Source organism: Leopardus geoffroyi, chromosome C1 (assembly GCF_018350155.1).
Source record: "Leopardus geoffroyi isolate Oge1 chromosome C1, O.geoffroyi_Oge1_pat1.0, whole genome shotgun sequence".
Lineage (NCBI taxonomy): Eukaryota > Metazoa > Chordata > Mammalia > Carnivora > Felidae > Leopardus > Leopardus geoffroyi.
Genome location: NC_059328.1, coordinates 183,197,657 through 183,223,989, shown reverse-complemented (window position 1 = coordinate 183,223,989; position 26,333 = coordinate 183,197,657). Strand labels below are relative to the sequence as shown.

The 26,333-nt window shown below is 38.6% G+C and overlaps 1 protein-coding gene across 8 annotated transcripts in view; it reads right to left on the bottom strand.

The window, feature by feature from the left end:
• CCDC150 (coiled-coil domain containing 150) overlaps positions 1–21,070 on the bottom strand; it is a 101,052-nt gene extending 79,982 nt beyond the window's left edge. For 5 of the 8 annotated variants that reach the window (XR_006713075.1, XM_045480591.1, XM_045480592.1 and 2 more), the window contains exons 1-6: positions 20,963–21,066; positions 13,489–13,652; positions 12,046–12,266; positions 10,995–11,173; positions 9,106–9,174; positions 400–516 (exon numbers count right to left, since the gene is read on the bottom strand). Coding sequence is in view for 7 of the 8 variants with exons in the window: in XM_045480591.1 (XP_045336547.1) it covers positions 400–516; positions 9,106–9,174; positions 10,995–11,173; positions 12,046–12,266; positions 13,489–13,652; positions 20,963–20,998 (786 nt within the window). In the remaining variant the exon portion in view is untranslated. Of the gene's footprint in view, positions 1–399; positions 517–9,105; positions 9,175–10,994; positions 11,174–12,045; positions 12,267–12,925; positions 13,070–13,488; positions 13,653–20,879 lie in introns of those variants that run through there. The other 3 variants (XM_045480594.1, XM_045480596.1, XM_045480597.1) reach the window with 3 other exon arrangements.
• Between the last annotated feature and the right edge of the window lie 5,263 nt (positions 21,071–26,333).

Genomic DNA, 26,333 nt, shown 5'->3' with positions numbered 1-26,333 from the left:
GCCAGAGTGAGTGAGGAATTGAATTAATTTTAACTAATTTAAATTTAAATAGCCATATGTGGCTAGTGGCTACTATACTGGTAGTGTAAGTAATAAATTATCATTTACAAATTGTTTAAGTAGGATCTTTTTCATAATTAATTCTGTTATGAAGGACAGCCAGTGGTTAAAATAGTAAAGATTATGTAATCCAATTACAGGTATTAGAATTTGGAACTATTAATTAATTTCCTTCAATACTTAGAATTGAATAGTCTAAATTACATGTAGGTATGTTGAATAATACAGGCAAAAATTTAGTAAATCTAGAGAAAATTAGCAAAACCATAGGGTTCAAGGTATGTCAGCTTTCTCTTTTGGTTTCACTTCCTTGACACAAATAAGGAGAGAAAAATCTACCTGTTTCCGTTCCACCTCCACTGTTGATTCCATTTCTTGTATTTTGAATAGCATAGCTGATCCAGATTTCTCAAGAGATTCCCTGAGGTTCTTCTCCTGAGACAGCTGTCTCCTTAGCTACAGAGCAAGTTGCAGTTAGGCAAGACCAAGGGAACATGACAGCAGTTTGCCAAAGATCAAAGTCACCAAGAAAAGTTTACCAGACACTTTGCCATCTTACTCCCATTCTTCGCTCATTTATGACTACTCAGTAACATGCTTTTGTTTCCCCCTAAGGGATAAACTACTAAGAAATGAGGCGTCAAATCTGTTGCCCTTGTCTTCCCATTGTATAAGTCTTTTTTCCAAATTGTGGGTCAAGACGCATTAGTAAGCTGCAAGCAGCACTTGAAAAAGGGAAAAAAATATCAGAGCACACAGCATGTAATAAGGAAGGGTAAGTAATGCTTCATGAAATGTCTGTATTATTTATGTATGGTGCATTGGTATAAAATATACATCTTACAATGGACTATTGCCAAAAAGAAGATTGAAAAACACTATTATCATACCTTAGTACATGTACTTTCTGTATTTCCTGGCTTTCATTTTTAAGTCTCATTTTTCTGTATTTCATTACTTCATCTATATATTTTTTATCCCATAGTATTATAAACATACTTCTAAAAGCTGTTCCAATTCTGTTTTGGAATTTAAAGGTCTAAACAAATAATAAAGTAACTTAAGTAGCAGATAAACTACCACTCAAGAATTGGGGTACACTGACTTTGTTTCTCTCAATAAATGATGAGTCAGATAAAGATACAAAAGAATCTCTTTTATCATGAGGTAAAGAGAACTTTTTTTAAAAAATATAATTTATTGTTAAATTGGCTTCCATACAACAGCCAGTGCTCACCCCAACAAGTGCCCTCCTCAATGCCCATCACCCACCTTTCCCTGTCCCCCACCCCCCTCATCAACCCTCAGTTTTCTCTCTGTATTTAAGAGTCTCTTATGGTTTGCCCCCCTCCCTCTCTGTAACTTTTTTTTTTTCCTCTTCCCTTTCCCCACGGTCTTCTGTTAAGTTTCTCAAGATCCACATGAGTGAAAACATATGGTATTTGTCTTTCTCTGACTTATTTCACTTAGCATAATACCCTCCAGTTCCATCCACATTGCTGCAAATGGCAGGATTTCATTCTTTCTCATTGCCAAGTAGTATTCCATTGTATATATAAACCACATCTTCTTTATCCATTCATCAGTTGATGGACATTTAGGCTTTCCATAATTTGGCTACTGTTGAAATCACTGCTATAAACATTGGGGTACATGTGCCCCTATGCATCAGCAGTCCTGTATCCCTTGGGTAAATTCCTAGCAGTGCTATTGCTAGGTCATAGGGTGTTCTATTTTTAGTTTTTTGAGGAACCTCCACACTGTTTTCCAAAGCGGCTACACCAGTTTGCATTCCCACCAACAGGGCAAGAGGGTTCCTGTTTCTCCACAGCCCTGCCAGCATCTATAGTCTCCTGATTTGTTCATTTTTAGCCACTCTGACTGGTGTGAGGTGGTACCTCAGTGTGGCTTTGATTTGTATTTCCCTGATGATGAGTGACGTTGAGCATCAATCGTTTCATGTGTCTGTTGGCCATCAGGATGAACCTTTTTTTTTTTTTTTTTTTTTTAATGCTTATTTATTTTTGAGACAGAGAGAGAGCGACAGAGTGCAAGCGAGGGATGGGCAGAGTGACAGAAAGGGAGACACGGAATCTGAAGCAGGCCCCAGGCTCTGAGTTGTCAGCACAGAGACCGACATGGGGCTTGAACCCATGAGCCATGAGATCATGATCTGAGCCGAAGTCAGACTTAACTGACTGAGTCAACCAGGCACCCCTGCAGAGACCCTTTTAAACTTAAATGGGATTTGCAAAATGCTATTCCTTTTGTGAAGTGATGTTAAGTTAAAAGAAATTCTATTTTTGAGCCCCAGTGAAGATGACTTAAAAGAAATTCTATTTTAAGCCCCAGTAAAGAGGACTTTATAGCCCTTCCCGAAACTGTACATATTTTATATGTGTTTTCTCTATGAATGACATATTTTATAATGTTTAAAAAGTTTCTAAAAACAGTTGAAAGACATGAAAAGTGTGTTGGCATGAAACTGTTATAAGATAGCCCATTTTGGAGTTGTTTTATTAATATGCTTAATCATACCCCTAATAAACATTTAGGTTTTTCCAGTTTTTCACTATTCTAAATATTGTTCTGCTAAACATGCTTGTGAATAAATCTTTCACTGCATTTCTATTTCCTCTGGATAAATTCCTACAAGAGGAATCACTAAATTAAAGGTATAAATAATTTTTAGACCTTTGATATATTTGATATATAATTTTCCTTCAGATATTAGCCACCTATCAATAGCATTAATAATAAATCCCGTCAGTAGTATGTATTATTATTTTCTTAAATCTTTGCTAATTTAATAAATGAAAAATAACATCTTGACAGTTTTTCATTTCTCTGGTTACTACTGAGGTTAAATATGTTCTAATATGGTTATAAGCTCTGTACATGTTCTGACCTGTTAGTTGACCACTGTTTTTGTTTTTTCATATTGTCTTTTTTTTAGCCAATTTTAAGTTCTTTAAAAGGTAAGATTATTAATTCTATCTAGTTTTGCTGGGTTTTAATAGTTTTGCTTTTGCTCTTTTTAAACGTAGAATTTTTAATTCTTATGTGGTCAAATCTATCCTACTTTTTATAATTCTGTCCCTTCAAGTTTAGAAATTCCTTCTATATCAGTTAAGTATTACAATCTTATGTAAGAATGAGCCATAGTTTTTGGTTTTGGCTATATTAATAATCTGATACTAACTATACTGTCAGATTATAATTATTTTGTTACATTCAGTAGATTGCTGCATTTTTCTAAGTTCTGGATCAAATTATATAGTATAATATACTCAAGATCTAATTTAAGTCCTTTGTAGAGCAAATTTTTTTCTTAATGTTTGCTTATTTATTTCTGAGAGAGAGAGGGAAAGAAAACGAGTTAGGGAGAGAGGGAGAGAATCCCAAGCAGACTCAGTGCTGTCAGTGCAAAGCCCAACACGGCTCAGTCTCATGAACTGTGAGATCATGACCTGAGCTGAAATTAAGAGTTGGATGCTTAACCAACTAAGCCACACAAGAGGAAATCTTTATTTGATAATTATACTACTGAGGTATTTCTGAAGCATTATTAAAAGCTATTAGCTTTATGTTTACCAGAACTAGATTTTATATATTTTATCTCTTAGGAAGATATATACCACATTTATTCTGTCTTTATACAGCCCTCTGATCTGGGCTAACCTGTATTCCTCCAAATTACTCCAATGAAGCTCTAACAGTAGTATCTCAAATGTTACTGTATTTAGAGACAGGGCCTTTAAAGAGGTGATAAACTATAATGACACTGTTAGGGTGGGCCCTAATCCAATCTGAACGGTGTCCTTCTAAGACAAGGAAATTGGGACACATAAACAGATATCAGGGATGTATATGCACAAAGAAAAGACCATGTGAGGACACAGTAAGAAGGCAGCCATCTGCAAGTCAAGTAGAGAAGCCTCAGGAGAAACCAAAAACCTACTGACATCTTGCTCTTGGACTTCAAATCTCCAGAAATATTTTAAGAAATTTCTGTTGTTAAGCCACCCAGTCCATGATACTACTTTGTTACTGCAGCACTAGCAAGCTATCACACCCATTCTGCTCGAATATGAAAATGCATTTTGACTAGGACAGTCCTATGGGTTCTTGACAGGGTTCAATAAAAATTCAAGATTTTATCTTGAAATAAGATTGTCTTATACCAGAAATAGCAGAAATAAGACTGTCTTAATAAAAACTAATAATAAATGGTAATCACTGATAATCTTTTAAACAAATGGTGCTGGAACAACTGGACATACACACACTAAGAATCTAGATACAAACTTCACATCATTAATTCAAAATGTATTGATGAGGGACCATAAGGCAAGCTGAGGGCCAAGCACAAGTTAGCACAATCAACTCCCCCTCTCCCCCCACCTCAGGGTGTGTGACATTCCTCAGGCACTCCTGGCTGCCCAATAACAAAGGAAAGGACAGAAAACAAAAGGTTAAACTGATAATCTCCATCAGTTTACAAATATCTCATCAATAGCCTCATCAGGAACTTCCTACTATCTTAATGATAATGCTTTGCTACAGGGAAAAATAACCTTAGCTTGACAATAAATAGGTAGGCCTCCAGTAATCTGTAAATCCTCTTCAGCATATGGAAATCCCTTTAAGAAACTTCCTCTTGACTTTACCTTCCTCCAGACTCCACAATATATAAATCAGTCACTCTGCACAACCCCAGTGCAGCTCTTTCTGCCCACAGGTCCTGTCCCTGTGCTTTGATAAAATCACCTTTTTGCACCAAAGACGTCTTCAAGAATTCTTTCTTGGCCATTGGCTCTGAACCCCCAACACCCTAAAATCCCATCATTTGGTGCCTGAACACAGGGCTGATTCTTTTCATCTGGATTCTGAGTTTCAGTGCAAAGTTGCTGAGTAGTTTCTCTTTTCCTCCTTTACTTTAATTTCAGAGGCTTTTCGAGGAGTATCATCTTACTGGAACACTTTGCTGTTGATTGCTCAGGCTGCAATCCTCTAGCCCATGACTACAGGGAGGAGAAAGCCTGCCTTTTGGCTGGAAGTTAGTACCCTGGCTGGGATGGTAACGAGACCCAGAAACTTGATGCCTTCTCTTATTCCTGTCCTTATACAAAGTTGTCTGTATTGAGCACAGGACAGCCACCTAGATGGCTGCCAATCTTAAGACTCTCGTGTGAGGTTTCCTCCTCACTGGTCTAATGTGATCCCCTCCACACCTCTGGTCTAGCCACTTCTGGCCATGTGACCTCCACTGGGAGGTGGCCAAAATCAGTACCCAAATGAATTAAAACCCAACAGGGACCATTTTCTAGGGAAGTTGGCTGTGAAGACTGTATGTGTTTGAATGTCACTTAAAGCATGACGGATTTCTATCTTTACTGTTTTTAGTCAATGTCCTCTACTAACTACCTAAATTACAAAATTGGGTAATTGCCTCTTGTAAAACTTTTCTAGTGTTTTCCATGGGTTAAAAACAGCAGTTTTCCTCGAGAAACTAAAACATAGCTTCTGCGGCATGGTCTTCAAAGATCAGGTAAACCAAGGCATGACAATCAGGGCATGTTCTTCAAGGCACGGCCTTTTAGGGCACAGCCTTCAGGGTATGGTATTTCGGTCCATACACCGGGCACCCATTTGTAGCCTAGGATGCAACAGGGAAGTGGAAGGATGCTGGCATCCCTTCCACTGGGGGCCCTTTATGGGGCCTTCCAGGGGAGTATTGCCCTCAGTGGCAAGGTAATATTGTGGCCATAGTGATTTCGTTCGAGGGATGCCTCAGGTCGCTTTGACACCTCAGGAACCTCTGACATATCCTATGCGTGGGACGCCACCCAAGTGTCAGGGGATTTTTAGTAATGGTCCTTCCCTACTTGTCTGGGAACATGGGAACTTCTTCTACAGTCCTCAAGGACTCTTCCTTGGGATGCCCTTTTAACCCACTGGAAATAATTCGGATTGCAAAATTTAAGAAAGGACTGATCTCCTGTAATATTGCATGGCCTTAGTAGGATTTAACAGATCTCTCCTAGAGGAAATAGGGCAAATGAATGGAGTTACCCTAGGTCCAGGCCTTCATGACTCTAAATCAGGACCTGGAGCTAAAGGTCTCTTGCAGAATGTGTTTGGCCCAAACATGTTTGACTAGGAAACTCCCTCCTGACAAACTGCATGTCTAAACAGGCCTCCTCCTGATAGAACTCAGGTTTCTGAAGGAAAGACAGGCCATCCCTAACAAAAGGGACATAGACTTTTTCTTACTGTTCTTCCTCCTAATAGATGTGAGGGCTTCTCCCTCATTTATTTCCTGGGTTAATGGCTATGACAATTAGAGCCCCTCCAGCACTCCAAAACCCCATCAGTATCACAGATCTAAATGTAAAATGCAAAATTTTAAGGTTTCTGTGGGGTGCCTCAGTGACTCAGTTAAGTGTGCAATTCTTGGTTTTAGCTCAGGTCACGATCTTGCAGTTTATGAGTTTGAGCCCCACATCAGGCTCAGTGCTGACAGCAAGGAGCCTGTGTGGGATTCTGTGCCTCCTTCTCTCTGCCCCCCCCACCCCGCCACTTGCTCTCTAAATACATACATACATACATACACACACAAACAAGCATTTAAAAGCTATACAGCTTCCAAAAATTACACAGGAGAAAAATCTTGGTGATGTTGGGTTCAGTGATGACTTAGTAGATATAACACCAGAGTCTAATCTCCAAAAGAAAAAAACAGTTAAGTTGGACTTCATTAAAATTAAAAGCTTCTGCTCTGCAAAAGATAAGCTACAGAAGGGGAGAAAAATTGCAAAACATGTATTTGATACAGGACTAATACCCAAAATACACAAAGAACTCTTGAAACTCAACATAAGAAAACAAACAGCCCAACTACAAAATAAGCAAAAGATCTAACAGATACCTCACCAAATAAGATATACGGTGGCAAACAGGCATATAAAAAGATACTCAATATCATATTTCATTAGAGAATTATAATTAAAACAAGACACCAATACCACCACATACATATTAGAATGGCAAAAATTCAAAACACTGACAACCTGCTGATGAGAATGTGGAGCAACAGGGACTCATTCCTAGTTGGTGTGAATGCAAAATGGTACAGTAATTTTTTAAGACATGTTGGCAGTTTCTTACAAAGGTAAACAAAAGCTTACCATATAATCCAGCAATTGTGCTCTAGGTATTTATCCAAATGAGTAGATAACATGTCCACACAAAAACCTGCATATGAATGTTTCAAGTAGCTTTATTCACAATTGCCAAAACTTAGAAGCAACGAAGGTGTACTTCAATAGATGAATGTATAAACTAACTGTGGTACATCCATACAACGGAATATTGTTAGGCAATAAAATGAGTTATCACACCATGACAAGACTTGGAGGTACTTTAAAGGCATGCGCTAAGTGATAGAAGCCAGTCCAAAATAACCACACACGGAATCATTTCAACTATAGCAAAACTACAGACAGTGAGAAGATCAGTGGTTGCTAGGGGCTCAGGAAGAGAGGGGGGCCGTTTTTAATCCTCTGTAATCAACAAAGGGTGAATTTAAAATAAATTGTGGACTTAGCTAATTATGATTTATCAATATTTGTTCATCAAATGTAACAAATGTACCACACTAATGTGAGACGTTTAATAAGGAAGGAAAACTGTGGAGATGGGAAGAACAGGTTTATGAGAACTGTTTTCTGTGTGATTTTTCTATAAATGTGAAACTTCTCTTAAAAAAAAAAAAAAGACAGGGCACCTGGGTGGCTCTGTCGGTTGAGTGTCTGACTCTTGAGTTTGGCTCAGGTCATGATCCCAGGGGTGGTGGGATCGAGCCCTGCATCGGGCTCCACGCTCAGTAAGGAGCTGGCTTAAGATTCAAGACTCTTCCTCTCTCCCCCTCTGCCCATCTCCCCCACTTGCACATACTCTCTCCCTCTCTAAAGTTAAAAAAAAAAAAAAAAATCACATTAAAAAATAGTCTACTAAAATATCTGAAAACTAAAAATATGCTAAACATAACACATTCGAACTATGAACAATCATGCTTTTATCAATAATTAGTAGCAAATAAAATATATATAAGAGAATTTTTCAGATAGCTATACTTCTCACTGTAAGCACTAAAATCCATAACTTAAAAATTAACTTTAGGGGTGCCTGGATGGCTCAGTAGGTTGAGCGTCTGACTTTTGGTTCCAGCTCAGGTCATGATCTTGCGGGTTCTTATGATTGAGCCCCACGTCGCGCTTGCACAGAGCCTGCTTGGGATTCTCTTTCTCTCTCTCTCTGCCCCTCCCCTACTCATTCATTCTCTCTCTCTCTCTCTCTCTCTCTCTCTCTCAAAATAAACATTTAAAAAAATAAAAAAGTAACTTTTCTTGAAATTTTTCCTAAAAAGTGTATCTACTTCTCTGTTTTATGTAATAGAATATTTTAAATATAATTTGACCCTCTTGATTTGCATTAACATAAATGATTATTCTGTCAGGGAATATTGAGGTTTTTAGGCCAGGGTATGTTGGATTACTAATTCTCCTGACTCTTCTACTGTTTTCAGCTGCCAATTTTTAGTCCAGCAACTTTTAGCAGCCACCTACTTCACAATTCCCAATCTGTTATCTACTAAAACTTAGGTTGAAATGGAGGTTTCAAGGTAAAATTAGATGAACAGGCTTCTTAAAAGCTTTTTGTTTTAAATACTTTAGTTTAAAAGGTCTTTGTATGAAGGTGTTCACTTAGCTCTAGCATATGAATATGTGGTAACTAATTTCCTTTGTAGTTCACAGAACACTTATTGTATTTCTGGTTGTATGACCATATTGAGGCAAAAAGAATTCTTAGTGTCAAATAAGGGCAGCCACTTTCACTTGAATTTCACGTGGTATATTTTAAAAGTCTTCCTACTACATAGTAACATTTTCTTTTTCAAAGTTTTTCATTTTTTCTACTTTCTTGACGTCCTCTTAGTAATTCCAACGCCCCTTCCACCCGCTAGCATCTTTTCTGTCTTACCTCTTGAATTCTCAGGTTCATTTTACGTTTTGTGGTCTTCAGTTCCTCTTCAATAATGGCTGCATTCTTCTAAAAGTACAAGGAGAAAAGGTTCTAAACAATCTGAAATGATAGAAAGAAACTGTCTATAGGCACATCAGTTTAAATCTAGACTCTTTTCTAACAACCTATAAATGCTATTCTGAATATGGTTATAAATACCTATTTTGTGTCTGAAGTAATTATGGTGAGATATCTAAAAAGAAGGTTATTTGATTACTTTGATTCATGACTTCTTTCATTTTCCCTTTTAGACCAAAGAAGTGATTAACTTCTTAAAGTGAACTTCGCATTCACTTTACACATAACACTCAATAATGAGAGAACCTGGTATAATTGATAGAACTCTTCCTTACAGGGTATATTCCTTTTGCTTTTTTTTCAAGTATTCTATTTCTTCTAGCCTCAAATATTATCCATGCTTAGGAACTGAGAACCAAAAACACAGCTTTCAGGGGGTGCCTGGGTGGCTCAGTTGGTTAAGCATTTGCCTTCAGCTCAGGTCATGATTTCACAATTCATGAGTTCAAGCCCCATATTGGGTTCTCTGCTGTCCACGCAGAGCCTGCTTCAGATCCTTTGTCCCCCACTCTCTGCTCCTCTCCTGCTTGCACACATGTGTTCTCTCTCTCTCAAAAATAAATACAACAACAACAAAAACAAACACAGCTTTCACTATTTATTCTCTTTTACATCACTATTAATGGCACCACAATCCAAGATGTAAAACCTCAGTCATCTTTGCCTTCTGTCCTACTCTCCGCTCCTGTCCAGCACCATATTCTAGCGTTATCTTTCACAGTATCTTTCTTTTCAAAATGCCACAACCTTAAGTCAGACCTAATAAGGCTTATGCCCCAAATCATACAATGGACTCCTAACTGGTTTCCCAAAACTCTACACTACTGGCCAGATTAGTTTGCCTGTTTTTGATATGTTTCTTCCTTATCAAAAATGTTAATCACCCTCCATAGGATCCAGCCCAACTATTGATTATTCTTGATTTTGAAATCCTCTATGTGATCTCTAACTAAGTTCCAATTTATTTGCCCCAAACAAATCCTCACTGCTGTCAGCCTAGTTTGTGCATTTCCTCTAACTGTACCAGTGGAAAGATCTAAGTTCAAACCTGGGTTAACAGTAAGAAGACAAGGAAGTGTGATCTTAGAGAAAATGAATTCTCTCTGGGCCCCAATACTTTTATTACTAAAATGGGGACAATAATATCCTATGTCATGTGTGTGTTTTTTTTTTAATTAAACACAATAACATATTTACCATCTATGATACTGCGCAGCCCTAGGAGGTTAAACAAAATTGTTAGTTTATTATCCTACTCTATATGCTTTCCTGCCTCAGTATGTACTCCTTGAAATGTCCTCACCTCCCTATCTTAGCTTCTAAAGGTTCAGCTCATGTCTTATCTCTTTCTTGAAGTTTTCCCTTCTCTACATAGGGTACACTCACCCTCTCAAACCCCCTGAACGTGAAACACTTACTCTTCAATATCCACTGATTGTCCCACACTGCCCTTTATCATTTCCCATGCCCTTATTCTTTCTCTATTTAGTACTTCACATTATTCCTTGTTCTCCCACCTAGCATGTAAGCTCTTTGAAGAGCAGAGACACTACTTCTATCTCTGGACTTTCACTTTCATGTGTATAGGGTAAGGGCTCTATAAATATTACATTACTGATGGCACACAATGGTTTACGTTATCAATGTAGATAACTTTGAAATGTCAAGAATCCTCACATCACCTATTTTTAACTCAATTTTATGGATCCGTTGCCTCCTCCAGTTAACAGATAATAGTGAATCTGTATTTCAGAAATCTGGATTCAAACCTTGGTCTCTGAGGCAACCTCCAGGGTAGCAGTCAACCTTTGTACTTCTTCTTGTGCCTTGTCTTCTTCCTCTTTTACATCTCTTAGTTGCTGGCGCAAATTCATCACCTCAAGATGCAACAGCTTCAAGTCCTTGGTATGCTTCTCCTGTATTGCGTTCAGTTGATCCTTCAGAAGAGCTACCCAACAGCAGAGAAGGGTCATTGTGGGGTATAAGCTTAGGAATTCCCTGAGCTTGCACATGGGTTAACAAGGCATAAAGAATTAGAAAGCCATAGGATGTACACACCCAAGTTTGGGTAAACAAGATTAGGTAAATAAGGTTAGGTAATTGGGGCAAAGGCCCCCAGTATAGGATAAAGGTATAGGAATAAGGAAATCTCAGGATGAAGACATCCAAGATGAGGTAAACAAGATTAGGTATTCAGGCAGAAATGCCCCCAACCTAGTACAATAGCAGAAAGCTGCTTTCACCTGAAGGAAGGACCAAATTAGGTAAAAAGGTAAATAGGGCTATAGGCCACAGCAGGGCAAAGTTGCTCAGAGCGCAGCTAAATAGCAAAAGAAAGGTGCCTTGTTGACCCTGAGGTAGCATGCTCTGCACTTCTTGTCCTCCAGGCCACTTTAGGCAAACAGAGGTGGGGCCTCATGTCTGCCCCACAGACTTTCCACCCAGCACCAGGATTTTGTTTTGTATTGACCCAAACCCCTAACACCACAAATCTCCAAAATTCCCTTCTCCCCATGCCCGTAAGATAATGTTCACAGTTTCATCGTCTCTCTGCACGCCCGTCAAGCTTGTAAGCCTTCTGATCCTAATAAAAACTGAAAAAGGACCCTTACTCGGGGCTCTTATTCCCTCCTGGACATTAGCCTCTCTCGCATTTTTAATCCTGCATACCTCTTTCTTGCTGAACAAGAGAGAACTCCAGACCCAGAGTCTACAACAGGTCATCAAGCATTTGAAAGAAGATCAGGAAAAGAAAAGAATCAAAAACTCATTAAACACCCATATAGGATCAAATTTCTGATGATGCTCTCCTCTCTGTACCTGTTTTCTGTGGATTCAAATCCTTTTCAGTTTGCAGACGAAAGATGTTCATCTTCAAAGACTGGATAAGGCTTTCCAGACGGCACATTCGATTTACCAGAAACTCACAGTTCTTCCACAGAATATCCGTTTTTCCTGAACAAATTACTTCTTTTTGGATAGGACTAATGATGTTCTGGCTCAAAGCCTCTTCTAAACATTTTGGAGCTTCCAATTGGCCTCTGGACAAAGATCCCAATTTAACAATATTATGTAATGCAACGTACTATGATAATCCCAACCATCAGGTCAGTGTAACATTCTACCAAGAATGAAAATTAGATCCTTAGTTAACAACATCCATTAGCTTCTCCAAATTTAAATATAGAAGGCACCATTAGGTATTGAGGATGAGACTATTATCAGATGGATAAAGACCACTGATTTTATAATGGTTGTTTCTTTTAATGTAATTTTTTGTAAACTTTTATGTGATACCTAAAACATGATAAATGCTGAATCTATAAACTAAGAATTAATGTTTATTTTTGAGAGACAGAGAAAGAGTGCGAGCAGGGAAGGGGAAGAGAAGGAGAGGGAGACACAATCTGAAGCAGGCTCCAGGCTCTGCGCTGTAAGCACAGAGCCCACACAGGGCTCGAACCCACAAACTGTGAGATCATGACCTGAGCCAAAATCAAGAGTTAGACACTTAACTGACTGAATCACCCAGGTGCCCCTAAACATTCCTACTTTATTCTAACATACTCAACATCTGTACAGATTTAATCTTTAAGTGAAGAATTATTCATTTTTTGGTTGCTGTAATACCAATTATAATTATTTCAGGTTTTCAAGAGAAACACAAAGGAAATATGTACGTAATCTTAAAGGAAATCACATCAGTAAATTTGATATTGGCTGCTAAGTCACCCAGATTCTTCAGGCCATTGATAATCCAACTTCTAATGGCAATATCTTCTTTAGCCATTGGGGAAAAATGGTTTTTAAAGACTTAAAGCCTTTCTTTTAATTTACAATAAGTCTGGGGAAAGAAAATGAAAACTATTTCAATGGCATGAATCAAGTTTAAATGTTCACCTTAGCTAATATCAAAGACTATTTCTGATTTAAAAAATAAGAACCAAGTTTTTTCTAATTATACAAAAAATTCCATGTTTGTTTTCAACCAAGATTTGAAGGTGAACAGGATATCAAAGTTTGTGCACCTAATTAGCACAATTTAAATATCTATTTAGGGTAATAGTGGTAGTACCTCTTACACGATAACAATTATCTTGCAAATATTTTCTAATTAATGTTCAAATGAAACTGTTTTTTTTTCAATTCTTTCATAAACACCTATTTCATCAGCCAAACCATCTGTAATTCGACTCCTTATTAATAACCAGTGAAGCAAAATTCTTCAACTTACAAAGATCTAGTTCATTTTCCACGTGTTACCTTTTTTCACCAAAGTCCAACATTATTAGGTCATCCCTCAGAGAACTGGTCTGTTCCTCAACTATTCTCATCCTTTGTTGAAGTACCGTGAACGTTTCAGAAGCTGTAGCATTGATGTGGGTTGGAGAGAGGACCTGTCTGGACATTGCAGTTTCCATATGCACCTGAGATTAAAATCACATTATTAGTATAGTAGGTTCTACTATGGTTCAAAACAGTCACTGCCCCTTCTTATGGGAGAATTATACATCCCTGTCCTGTTGAGCTCAGGAACAGCCATGTGTTTTGCTTTGGTCAATTTAATGCAGGTGCAAGCTTTAAGAGCCAACTTGTCTTTCATCATCTCCTTCTTTCTCCCTCTCCATGAGACGGGCAACACCCAGACAGGGCCTGCCTCCTGTGCCAAGATGAAGAAGACATGAAGCAGAGCTATGACCTGTCCGTGACATCCATGGTGAATGGGCAATAAACTTAATGCTGTTATCATCCACTGAGATTGTTGAGTATTTTGTAACAAACTACTAGTCCGATCATCATAATCTAGTCTATCCTATCTGCTACTTTTAGACACACACTAGGACCTATGACTTGGATGAGGGAATTATCACTCTTTCATTACCAGCCACTGTCATTTTAACACATTCCCACCTGGGGCACCTGGGTGGCTCAGTCAGTTAAGCATCTGACCCTTGGGTTTTGGCTCAGGTCATGATCTCACAGTTCATGAGATCAGGCCCCGAGTCTGGCTATGCACTGAAGCACAGAGCCTGCTTGGGATTCTCTCTCTCTCCTTCTCTCTCTACCCCTTCCCATGGCCTCTCTCTCTCTCTCTCTCTCTCTCAAAATAAATAAATTTAAAAAGGAATAAAACATATTCCAACCAACCTATCAGAAAAAAAATCCTATACTGAGACTTCTGAGTTATTTATTTATCTCTCTCCTGAGAGAGCGTGCACACGCAAAAGAGAGAATCCCAAGCAGGCTCTGCACTGCTAGTGCAGAGCCCACCGTGGGACTCAAACTCCCAAAACTGTGAGATCATGACCTGAGCCAAAACCAAGAATTGGACACTTAACCAACTGAGCCACCCAGGCACCCTCTGAGCAGTTATTATAAAATAAATGTACTAACTACACCAAAGCAGCAATTTTAAAAAATAATTTGCAAACTTAACTTCATAGCCTAGCAAAGACTCTTCTATATCTATTGATATAAAATTTCCAGATTTCTCTCCCCAAATTGTCTAAGAGTAACGAGTAGCGAGACTACTTTTTGAAATGTTAGTGACAAATGAGACAGAATTAACAAAGAAGCAGTCTTAACATATAAGTGAATCATGGACCCAAAGTTCATGACAAGATCATTGATGGAAAGAAACTTTAAGGACATTGTCCTGCAACTCCATCCTGTATAGACATTTCTATACTAACCAGCCTGTAAACCTTAACCATTACTAGCAATGGTATCCCTATGGAAACATGTTCATAAAGATCCCATTCAGATATTAGGAACACATGTTTTCTCCCCTATTTACTGTATAATCAGATCTCTCCCCCTCACCTCCCAGGCAGTCGAAGTGTCCCAGTCACTGAAGGTCGTCTCCATCACTCAAGGCAAGAATTAAAGAAGTGGGAAAACTGATGGCAAGATTTAAGGGGGCAAGAATTATGGTGAGGAGCTATGAAAAGGATGAGCTTCTTGCCAATATAACAGTGCTACAGCCATCAATGACATATCTTCATCCTGAAATAGCTCTCCAATCACCTTTTATCTTCCTCCCAAAGGTCCCAGAGAATGGCCTATTGTCTTTTCCATCTTCTTTTTTTTAAACTTTACTGAGGAATAATAGAATATAATTGAATATATTTAAAGTGGACAATGTGATGATTTGATATACATATATACTGTAGAATGGTTACCAAGATCAAGATAATTAACACATCACCCCACATAGATAATATAGTTAACTTTGTGTGTTTGTGGGGTAACAACGCTTAAGACCCACTCACAACTTTCAACTATACAACAGATCACTATGTTACCATGCTGTACATTAGATCCTCAGAACTTCTTATTTTAAAGGTTACCTACAGAATGGTAGAAAATAATTACATACCACTGATCTGATCAGGCATTAATGTCCAAAATATAACTCAATAGCAAAAAAGCAAAGAATCCAAGTAAAAAATGGGCAAAGGACCTAAATAGTCATTTCCCCCAAAGACAATGTACGGAGGGCCAATAGATAAATGAAAAGGTGCTCAATATCACTAACCACCAGGGAAGTGCAAATCAAAACCACAATGAGTATCACCTCACACCTATTAGGGTAGCTATTATCAAAAAGACAGACAGCAAATGTTGGTGAAGATTTGGAGAAACGAGAAGCCTTATACACTGTTGGTGGGGATATAAAATAGTACAGTCATTATGGAAAACAGTATGGAAGTTCCTCAAAAAATTTAAAAATAGAACTACCATATGGTCCAGCAATCCCACTCCTTGGTATATATCCAAAGGAATCAAAGACATCATTTTGAAGAAGTGGCTGCTCACTCATGTTCACAGCAGTATTATTCAGAATAGTCAAGATAGAGAAACAACCTATATACCCTTATCTTTCAACAGATAAGTGGATTAAAAAAATGTGATATATATATATACATATATATGTGGATGTGTATACTTAATAAAATATTATTTGGCTGTAAAAAGAAAGGAAACTCTGCCATTCACAACAACATGGATTAATCTAGAGGGCATTATGCTAAGCTGAGATAAACAAGACAGAGAAAGAAAGATACTGTCTGATATTACTTATATGTGGAATTAAAAAAAAAAAGGCTGAAACAGAATAGAATGGTCTGGAGGGAGGGATAAGGAATGATAAAGGTCAAAGGGTACAAATTTTCTTTTTACTCTTATTTTAGTGCTTCTGACCAGGATTTCTCTCTTTTATCCTCCTCTATGAAGTAGAAAGCATTTCTGACACATATAATTTCAATTTTTAAAAAAGATTTTCTGTTAACAATCAGTTTAAGGATATGCGGGTAGAGAAGCTCATTATTAACTTCCTTCCATGCTTTCAATTTTTCCTGAAGGGAAAGACAAAGGTACATATAGGTAGTAAAGGGGTCTATGTATACACAAAGATTTGAAGTAAGGTTCATCTATGTTTCTGAAAAAAGCCAGATTTGGAGACTTCTGCTCATGTCACCACAGGAACCAGGATAGTATTTCTCTGGTAACAGAACGAAGAGCCTCCATGAAACTAGGGCTAGGGTTGGGGAAACCACCACTAGTGTTTAGTGATGGAACGGTAACAATGGAGAAACACCACATGGATTTACCCTCCATTGCATTTTCTGTCACCTGCTGTCTCTTTACTGTCCACCTAGAAATAAACTAGGCCTGAAGTGAGGAGAAAATGTAAAAGGTGTTTAATAAGGTTTGGGGTAGACATAGTTGGCTCCTTTGTTCTCTCCCTAACAGAAGCTGAAAAGTTCATGTCCCCAGCCTCCCTTGCAACTGGCACACCCATATGACACATTCTGGCCAATGAGGCTTTGGGCACAAAGTTTGCAAGGAGCTTCTGGGAAGGGTTTTGTTTTTGCCATTAAAAAAACTGAAATGATGGCACCTGTCCTTTCTTTCCCCATATGAAGCCCAGAGTTTTGAGAACTCTCTTTCAGTCAGTCATGTAGTACCTCACTTTTAGATATAAACAGCCAGAGATCACCAGCATCTGAGAAACACAAGGAAAAGGTAAGAGAAACTCAGATTAGCCTTTTTTTTTTTCCAAAACTTGTAACATCCAAACTTCTTATTTAAGAAAAATAAACTTTTTCTTTTGTTTTAAACACTTTTTTCTGTTGCTTGCAACAAGATATTCCTAACTAATACACAGTAGTCCCAGGCAATAGCTGGTGGAGAAACAAGTAGAAGGAGGCCATAAAAGAAAAGACAAGCAGTGCTGGGAAGTGAGGGGAGGACAACTTCCTTAACAACTTGTTAGGCTGAAGTATCTGGTTATAATACAAAGGATGATCCCTGTTTATTTATACCAGAAGCCAAGCACAAAATACTAATATAAACATTAGTCCATTTAGGGGAAAAAATACAGGAAATGGAATACAAGCTTCCCACATATTTTGAATGGGATATAGGTTGCTACCTAAAATTTCTGCATGTAATTGTGGAAAAAAATCACAGTTATGCCGACATGTCCCTAAGGTACCTATATGTATAAAATGCTCACATTTACTTTACAGTATGTAGGCTCTTTCAGACATAAAAACAAAATGGAAAACAATTCAAATTAAATTGCTTCATTTTTTAAAAAAAGAGGAAGTCCATATATGTTTGAGTAAGAATTTGATTTGCATCATCACTCACACCCACTTGATCTACACTGGAGCTACTCAGGCTTCCAGAGATGAAAAAAATAAATAAACAAAAAGGAAGGAATAAACTTGGCCCCTAGACTCTGAGGGGGAAGAGATTTACAGAAAATTCACCCTAAGGAAGGGAAGACTGAGGTGCCTGGGACAGACTGATGGCGGGCAGGGATAAAGCTTCTTAGTGAACATGGCAGCATTTTTGAAATATTCTTAGTGAATCACTCATGAGCATGATCAAGTCATCCAAGAAGTTGACTAGAAAAGCAAATAAGCCAATCCACCCTTTGGAGGTTAAAAACAGGTGCCAGGATTAGCTGAAAACCATCCCTCCACAAACCTTCCCTACAATAGGAAAGAGAAAAAAAAAAAAAAATGTCAAGGTCAGGAAAGCCCAAGCAAGCAATGGTAGATGAATAAACAGCAAGAGGGAGACAGACTTAATATCCACCAGGGAGAGTCCCTGAGCACCTGGGAGCCTGTTAAAGAAAGAGTGAGGTAACTACCTGGGATCCAGTAAATCTGTTGAGTTGGGAGAGACTTCTCATTTCACTACAGTTACTCATACCCGTCTGTCTTCCCTTATTTGGCAGGCTCCCACACACAATCCACTGGCCACTTGGCAAATCTTCTGAAGTCATAGCTCAAAAGCTCATAGTCTAAGAACAGTCTTACAAGAAAAGAATATAGCTCCAATTGCTACTATTCTAGCAAAGAGACTATGGCTTGACTTATGTGTGCTTTGCTGCTTTTGAAAAGGTGAAAATATCACTGTAGTCTTGAACCTAAGTCCTGATACTTGATCATAACAGTAATAAAATCACTGAGATATAAACTTCTAGTTTTTAAAAAAGTTCATTCATAGCTACTTTTAAAAATGTATTATCATCAACTTAATTTAGGGAGAGTATTTCTTTTTTTTAATAAATATTTTTTTATTTATTTTATTTTTATAACTGTAAATAAGCATATTTTTATTTTTTATATTAAATATAATTTATTGTTAAATTGGTTTCCATACAACACCCAGTGCTCATCCCAAAAGGTGCCCTCCTCAATGCCCATCACCCATTTTCCACTCTAGGGAGAGTATTTCTAAGGAGCTTCTAAGTAGGTTACCTCACTGAAAGGATGGCATGAATAAGACTAATATTATAAGTAATATCCTTATCCATTAATTATCCTTATCCAGTATAAGCCAGGTAACTGTAAAGGGAATACTTGGGGCTCCTGACTGGCTCACTTGGTGGTGAATGCAACTCTTGATCTTGGGGTTGTTAGAGCCCACATTGGGTATAGAGATAACTGAAAAATAAATTCTTAAAAAAAAAAAAAATAGGGACACTTGCTTCAGTGGACATAGGCTCCATTCCTACACCTGGCAATAGGTACAACTATATGCTGTCGGTTCTAAAATAACAGGCTAGGGACTTGATGTTATCACAACCATTGGAAAATAATGTGTTCAGTAACACTGTCTTCATTCACTCATAAAGCCAACAAATATTTCCTGAATGCTACCATGAGCTGGAAACTGTTATAGGCACTGGGAAATACAGTAGTGAACAGACAAAATTCCTTGCCCTCGTGAAGCTTATATTCCAACTAAGGAGCACAGACATTAAGTAAAATACATAGTTTGTTTATTGCTGATAGTGCAATGGAGAAAAATAAAGTAGGAAAGAGGATAGGATAAGAGCTGTGGTGCTGGCTTTCATTTTAAACAGACTGATCAAAGAAAGCCTCACTGAGATGATATTTCAGCAAAGACCTGTGAAGGAGGTGGAGGCGTGAGTCATGTAAACATCTAGGGGACAGAGAAGTCCAGAAAGAGTGAACGATAAGTACAAAGATCTTCACAAACAGTAAGGAGGTCAGTCTGGCTGGAGAGGAGTAAGTGAAGTAGAGAACTACAGGAGGTGAGGTCGGAGGGTAATAAAGGGACCAGATCATATTAGGCCTGAAAGGCTATTGGAAAGATTTGGTCTTTACTCTCAGTGACTCTCAGAGCCATTGGAGGGTACAGAGCTGAGATGTGCTGTGATCTAACTTACTTTAACTGGATCACTCTGGATACCCTCCCACGATGGTAGGAGGACAACCACAGGTAGGAAGACCAGTTGGGAAGCTGCTACAATAATCTTTAGTCGGAAGATTGAGTTGTTTTGGAAATGTAAAATTTAAAACCGGAAAGATGACCAACACGACTGAACTTGTAGATACAGAGTTCAAGGGAGAGTTGTGGACTGGAGATATAAATTCTTAAATTCTCAACACACATGTAGCATGTAAAGGCACAAGACTGCCTAACAGAGAACAGAAAGGATTAAGGGACCTAGTCCTGGGTGCTCCAAGACTCACAAGTCAGGGACATGAGGAGTGGGTGGGTGTTCAAGCCAGACTGTGAGCTTCTCCCCAGTAGGGTCAGATTAATCCCTCTCTATCTTCAGAGCCTAGCACAGTGCATGGGACACTGCAGATGGCAAACAAACAGGTGGAAATTTCGGAAAAATTTAACGAACATGTATTCTGTCCAGGCACTGAGGAAACTTCAATGAACGAAAGCCAATTCCTGACACCTGCATTCTAATAAACACATCAGGGAATATAACCGAAGTTATAATTAATTATAATTAAAAACAAACAAACAAAAACGTCAAAATGGCTTTTCTAGGAACCGATAACCTCCAGCCAAACATAAAGAAAAGGTGCTGTTGGGGCTCATCTGGAGGCCCTCTCTGGTAGCTATCCTCCTTCCCTCAGCTAGAGCCAGGCCAATGCAAACTTGGCTCCTAAACGGTTTTCACTGGCGTCAAGCACAGAAGCGCCGTAAATCAGGGTCCCGACGTCCAGAGGACGAGACTAAACTCTGCCAGGGAGGAGAAAGGGCAAAAGGGACAGGTGATGGTGGTTTTATGCGAGCTGCCAGCTCTCCCCCGCGGGCCCAGCACCTCCGTTCCCGGATTAACCGGTCCACGGCACGGTCGCCCTTACCCCACAGTCCATCGGTCCGCCTGTAACTCTGTCCCGCAGCAAGTAGGCGGGTTTCCATGGAACTAAACGCGCTTTAAACCAACCCGCTCCGGCGCGGTAGCTCCTGTACGCAGGCGCATCCGTGGCAGCGCATGCCGGGAATTGCAGTTTTCCCGGCCCAGGAGGGCCCTCCGCCCTGGGCGGGACCCAGGCCGGAATCCGGCGGTGCGTAAAGAACGCTCAGCCCCGTGACCCCGGATGACGACAAGGCTCCATTGTGCTCGCGAGCGAGGCATGCCGGGATATGTAGTTTCCTCCCACTCAACCTCACGGATTGTCCTGTCTACTTTGCAGAATTACTGGTTCTACCCGGGTGAACCGGCGGCACTTAGGTAATTTGGCAAACATACCCTATAACAGGAGAAATCCATGATTAGAAAATGATTTTAGTTTTAGGAGGACTAAAGTAACAAGTAACTTCTGAACGATAAGAAAATACAACAGACTTTGTTAATGAGCATTAAAAAAATGTTAAAAATACAAACTCAAACATTCTTCTCTCGAAGGAAAACCCAAGGGCCTCTTCATCCTCGTCCATGGCCAGACGGAGAGTAAAAGTCATGTTTTCTGTTCGCTTGTCTTTTGTTTCATCAGCATAATCTATTTCTTGCCTTGTCAACCGGGAAGTGAATAGGTAGTTCTAAATAGGGCTATAAATAGCTAAGAAAGAAGAAAGATTTGAAAATAATACTGCAGCCGTTTTAGAGTTGTTTAGCTGTAAGACTGGGAACTCACACTTGACGAGAAGCCTCCAGTGAAAAGACAACATGGCTTTGCATTTAGGTAGCTGAAGAGAACACCTGTTACCACCATCAGGGCAATTAAAGGCGTTTCTCTTATCTCCTTGGGGGCGCAGCTGAGAATAACTTTAGCCCTCAAATGAATGCAGTCAAATTCCAGATGAGTCCTCATTTGCTAAGCAAGTGCCTGACTGAAATGATCTGGCTATTTTGATAATTCTGATAGCCAAGCTTCAACATGAGATAGAAAGAATGTCTATCAAACCACAGCTGTAAGATGTATTCATTAAACTGTGAGCCCGTCTGGTAAAAGAGAAATGAGCCCTGCATACATTATTCTGGTGGAGGGACCAAATAAAGCTTTTAATAGGAAAAGTGGGAGAGTACTTTAGAGCATCAACACAAAGAGCCAATTATTCTCTCAGTATGTACATTTTCAATGATGTCTGATTTATCTGCGGAGATGAGCTATATGTGTATGCCCTCCACAGATATCCACACACTTCAATGTAATGAGCATTTTCACCTTCCTGAATCCGCATATTAAGCAACAGTCAGGGAGCCAATTGATTAAATTTACTGTTTTTCATTTCTTTTCCTCTTTCTACCACCTGGAAAACCATATAAGAACTTAAGCAATTACAAAGTTAGAGAACAGAATCTGAAATCTTCAATAAACGATTTCATCTGCTAGAGAATCAGTCTTGGATACCTGAGAATTCATTATATAAAAAGTCTGTTTTTATTTTTTTAAGTGCCTAAGAATATTGACTTTTTGTCTGATTTCACTCTTGATTTTCAAGTGATAAATGGCTTTTATATGTCTTGACCCATTGATAAAAGTCTTTTCAGTCATCGAAAGCTTGAGATTCCATGAAAACCATATATTTTCTCACTAAAATACCCCATTAGACTTCTAATTGGTTTTCTGATCACCCTTCCCAATGCAACCTTTATATATCTGCTAAAGTGATCTTAAAAATCACAGTTGACCCAACAACAACATGGAGGTTAGTGGCCCTGAAACCCCATGTGTTCAAAACTTCATGTATAACTTTTGATACCCCAGAATCCTTAATAGTCCACTGTTGAAGTCTTACAAATAAAATAGATTTGATTAACATATTTTCTGTTTTTACAATAATGTAAGCTAAAGAAAAAATGTTAAGAAAATCGTAAGGATGAGAAAATACATTTAGAGTATTGTGCTGTATTTATTTAAAATATCCATATATAAGTGGACCCATGCAGTTCAAACCCATGTTGTTCGAAAGTCAACTGTAAATCCAATTATTTCTGTCTCTTGCTTAAAAACATGTAATAGGGGCACCTGGGTGGCTCAGTCTTTTTGCGTTGGACTTCAGCTCAGGTCATGATCTCCTGGTTTGTGAGTTCAAGCCCCACATTGGGCTCTCTGCTGTCAGCACAGAGCCCGCTTCGGATATTCTCTCTCCCTCTCTCTCTTTGCCCCTCCCCTGCATGTGTGTTTGCGCTGGTCTCTCTTTCTTTCAAAACTAAATAAAAACATTAAAAAAAAAAAAAGAACCATTTAATAGTTCTCCCTTTGAACTAGTAGCTTTCCACTGAACAGGAAGAAATAGAAACTGCTTATGACTTCAGCCTAATCCACCAGCCATATCTGCACCTGGTCACCCCAAAAAAGCTTGAATTCAAGCATACCAGCATGTTTCTGTGCGTGCAGGCTGTGTATCCTCTGCCAGGCATGCCCTTCCTCTAGTCTGCCTGGTGAACCCAACAGAAATGTAACCTCTTCTGTGAAGCCATTCTATTTGCTCCCATAGTTTACTGCACTGCATTATAACTGTCAGTGTGTCTTATCTACCCTTAATTAGGCTGTAAGTAAGTTAAAGATGGGAGTTTTGTTCTTATTTTGAGCTTATTATTTTGAACACCAAGCACAATGCCCGGCACAGCCAGGCTTACAATGCTTCGTAAGTCCTCCTTAAGTGAGTGAACTAATGAATGCTTCTACAGACAGAGGCTATTTCTCAGTCTCTTGACTATATATGCATATATATATATATATATATATATATATATATATATATATATTCTATTTGTAAGCCAAAAAAAAAAAAAAAAGCATCTACTTTCTTCCAAAGCTGGCAATGATTTGCCATTGCGATTACAAAAATGATAGCAAAGTTACTTGCAACCACTTCTCCTTGGAAACGTGTTCTGTGGATAGAGAAATGCAAACACAAAAACTCAAAGTTTTCATACCAGCAAGAGCTGGTACAATGGAGAAATAAGAATGGCAGGTTCACTAACCAGTCCAGCACCTGATGTGTGCAGTCCAGACCTTTTGGTAAAGTATTGGCTCTCTACATAGAGATTAGAATTTGAAGGGGTCTTGGACTTTTTATTGAACTGGTGCTTTGACTCAGGGCTGGGAAAATAAATCTGTTATTTCCATCAGTCTAGAGTAACAACACTTCTTTACAAGGTCTCTGTCACTTAGTTTTACCAACTAAATTTTGTGGCCAAGTAGCTTTTCAGATTGTTCTAGTGACCGAATTTCAGAACAATCAAGATTATGGTGATATTGCTGCAGCTCTATTTTACATTTCCCAAGATTGGAATACTCTTTTTCTCTTAATAAGTTGATACATAAGGGGCACCTGGGTGGCTCAGTCGGTTAAGCGTCTGACTTCGGCTCAGGTCATGATCTCACGGTCCGTGAATTCGAGCCTCGCATTGGGCTCTGTGCTGACAGCTCAAAGCCTGGAGCCTTCAGATTCTGTGTCTCTCTCTCTCTGACCCTCCCCCATTCATGCTGTAACCTTAAGATGCAGTTGTGTTCCCATAGGAGATAGCCATGCAGCCAGTAAGTGACAGAATGGTTATTGGGACTTGGGTCTGTCTTCAAAGTCCTGCTTTTGAATCTGATTCCATCTCCTGCACATTTTGACAACAGTGGGTTAAGACAGAAATTTCAGCATCTAACTATAAGATAAGAAATACATTGAAAAGAAAATGAGGGAAATCTATGTATTTATGGAAAGTTTCTAGGATACACTTTAAATGAAAAAAGCAAGGTACCTGGAAACAGGAGAAATAAGAATATTGTATTTATATAAATAAGTACTGAGAGGATACACAAGAAACCAGCAACATTAACACCTTTTATTACCTCTGCAGGTAAGGCAACCATATAATTTTTCATCTTACCCAAAATGATTTTTACCGATTTTGTGTTATGAAATAATTTTAAATTTACAGAAGAGCTGCAAAAACAGCACAGAGGGTTCCCGTATACCGTTCGCCCAGCTTTCGCCAATGTTAACCTCTTACATAGTCATGCTACAATGATCAAACAAAGAAATTAATACTGGTGTTTTAACAATTAACTAAACGACAAACTTCATTTGAATTTCATCAGTTTGCCCACTAATGTCCTTTTTCTGTTCCAGGATACAATCCAGGATTTCACATTGCATGTACTTGTCCTGACTCCTTCCTCAGCTTTTGTCTTTCATGACCCTGGGATTTTTTGAAGACTGCTGGTCAGTTATTTTTTAAAATGCCCCTCATTTTGTGTTTGTCATGATTTCTCATGATTAGGTCAAGATTCTTCATTTTGAGACGAATACCATAGAAGTGCACAACGTCACTTCTGGGGGTGTATCAGGTCTGGGGGTGCACACAATGTCTATGTCTTATAACTGTTAAAGTTAAGGTCCATCACCTGTTTAGGTGATGTCTACTAGATTTCTCCAGTAAAATATTTCTGTGTTCCTCTCTGCACTACTATTAAATATTGGGGGGGGGGAGATACTTTGAGGCTCTGCAAGTATCCTGTTTCTCCTTAAACTTTCACTCACTAATTTTAGCTAGTTTGTCTCACCAGCAGCAGTTATTATTGCGGTGTGCTTAACGGTGACTTTCCATATCCCTCATTTATTAATTAGAATTCTTCGGTAGGGAGGGATTTATGTTTTTTCCCATTTATTTATTTGGATTTGTTCATTTGTATATTTATATCAGTGTGGGCTTATGGATATTTGTTCTATCCTTTGGGTTATAATTCAATACTGTTGTCATTTTATGGCTCGGGCAATAAAATTGTTCTAGCTTTGGCCATTCAGAGATCATGAAGGAGCTGCTGTGTCCCTTCTTCCTTTTTTTTTTTTTTTTTTAGCACTTCCTTACTTTTTGTCACCGCAAGATTTCCAAGTTCATCTTGTATTTTCCCTGCCTCACCATAGATTTAACCCCTTTCCCAAGGAGTCCTGTTCCTTTTTATGAAAGAATGGTATTTAGAATCAAATGCTAGGGTATCGCTGCTGAGAGCCTCTCCCAAAAGGTAGACCTAGAAAATACGTGTTTATATACCAATCCATGCATATACATACATGTCTATATTTCTTTATCTATCTGTATATATATTTGCATATACATAAATAAAGAAAACATGGGTTCCTACTGATACTGCCACTCAAATTAGCACCACAGCTTATTCCACCCTTTGTCCTTTCTTGACTTTTAACTTCTTTCTCTGACTGTTGGAGCCCTGACTTTCATTATCTACAATATATCTATTTGTTTGTTCAACCCTAGTATACGCATAAAGTCGTTTTAAAACTTGCTAACCCATGCCCAAAGAGAAACACAATTTAAAACTAGAGCATATTACTTGAGTACTGTTCTTTAT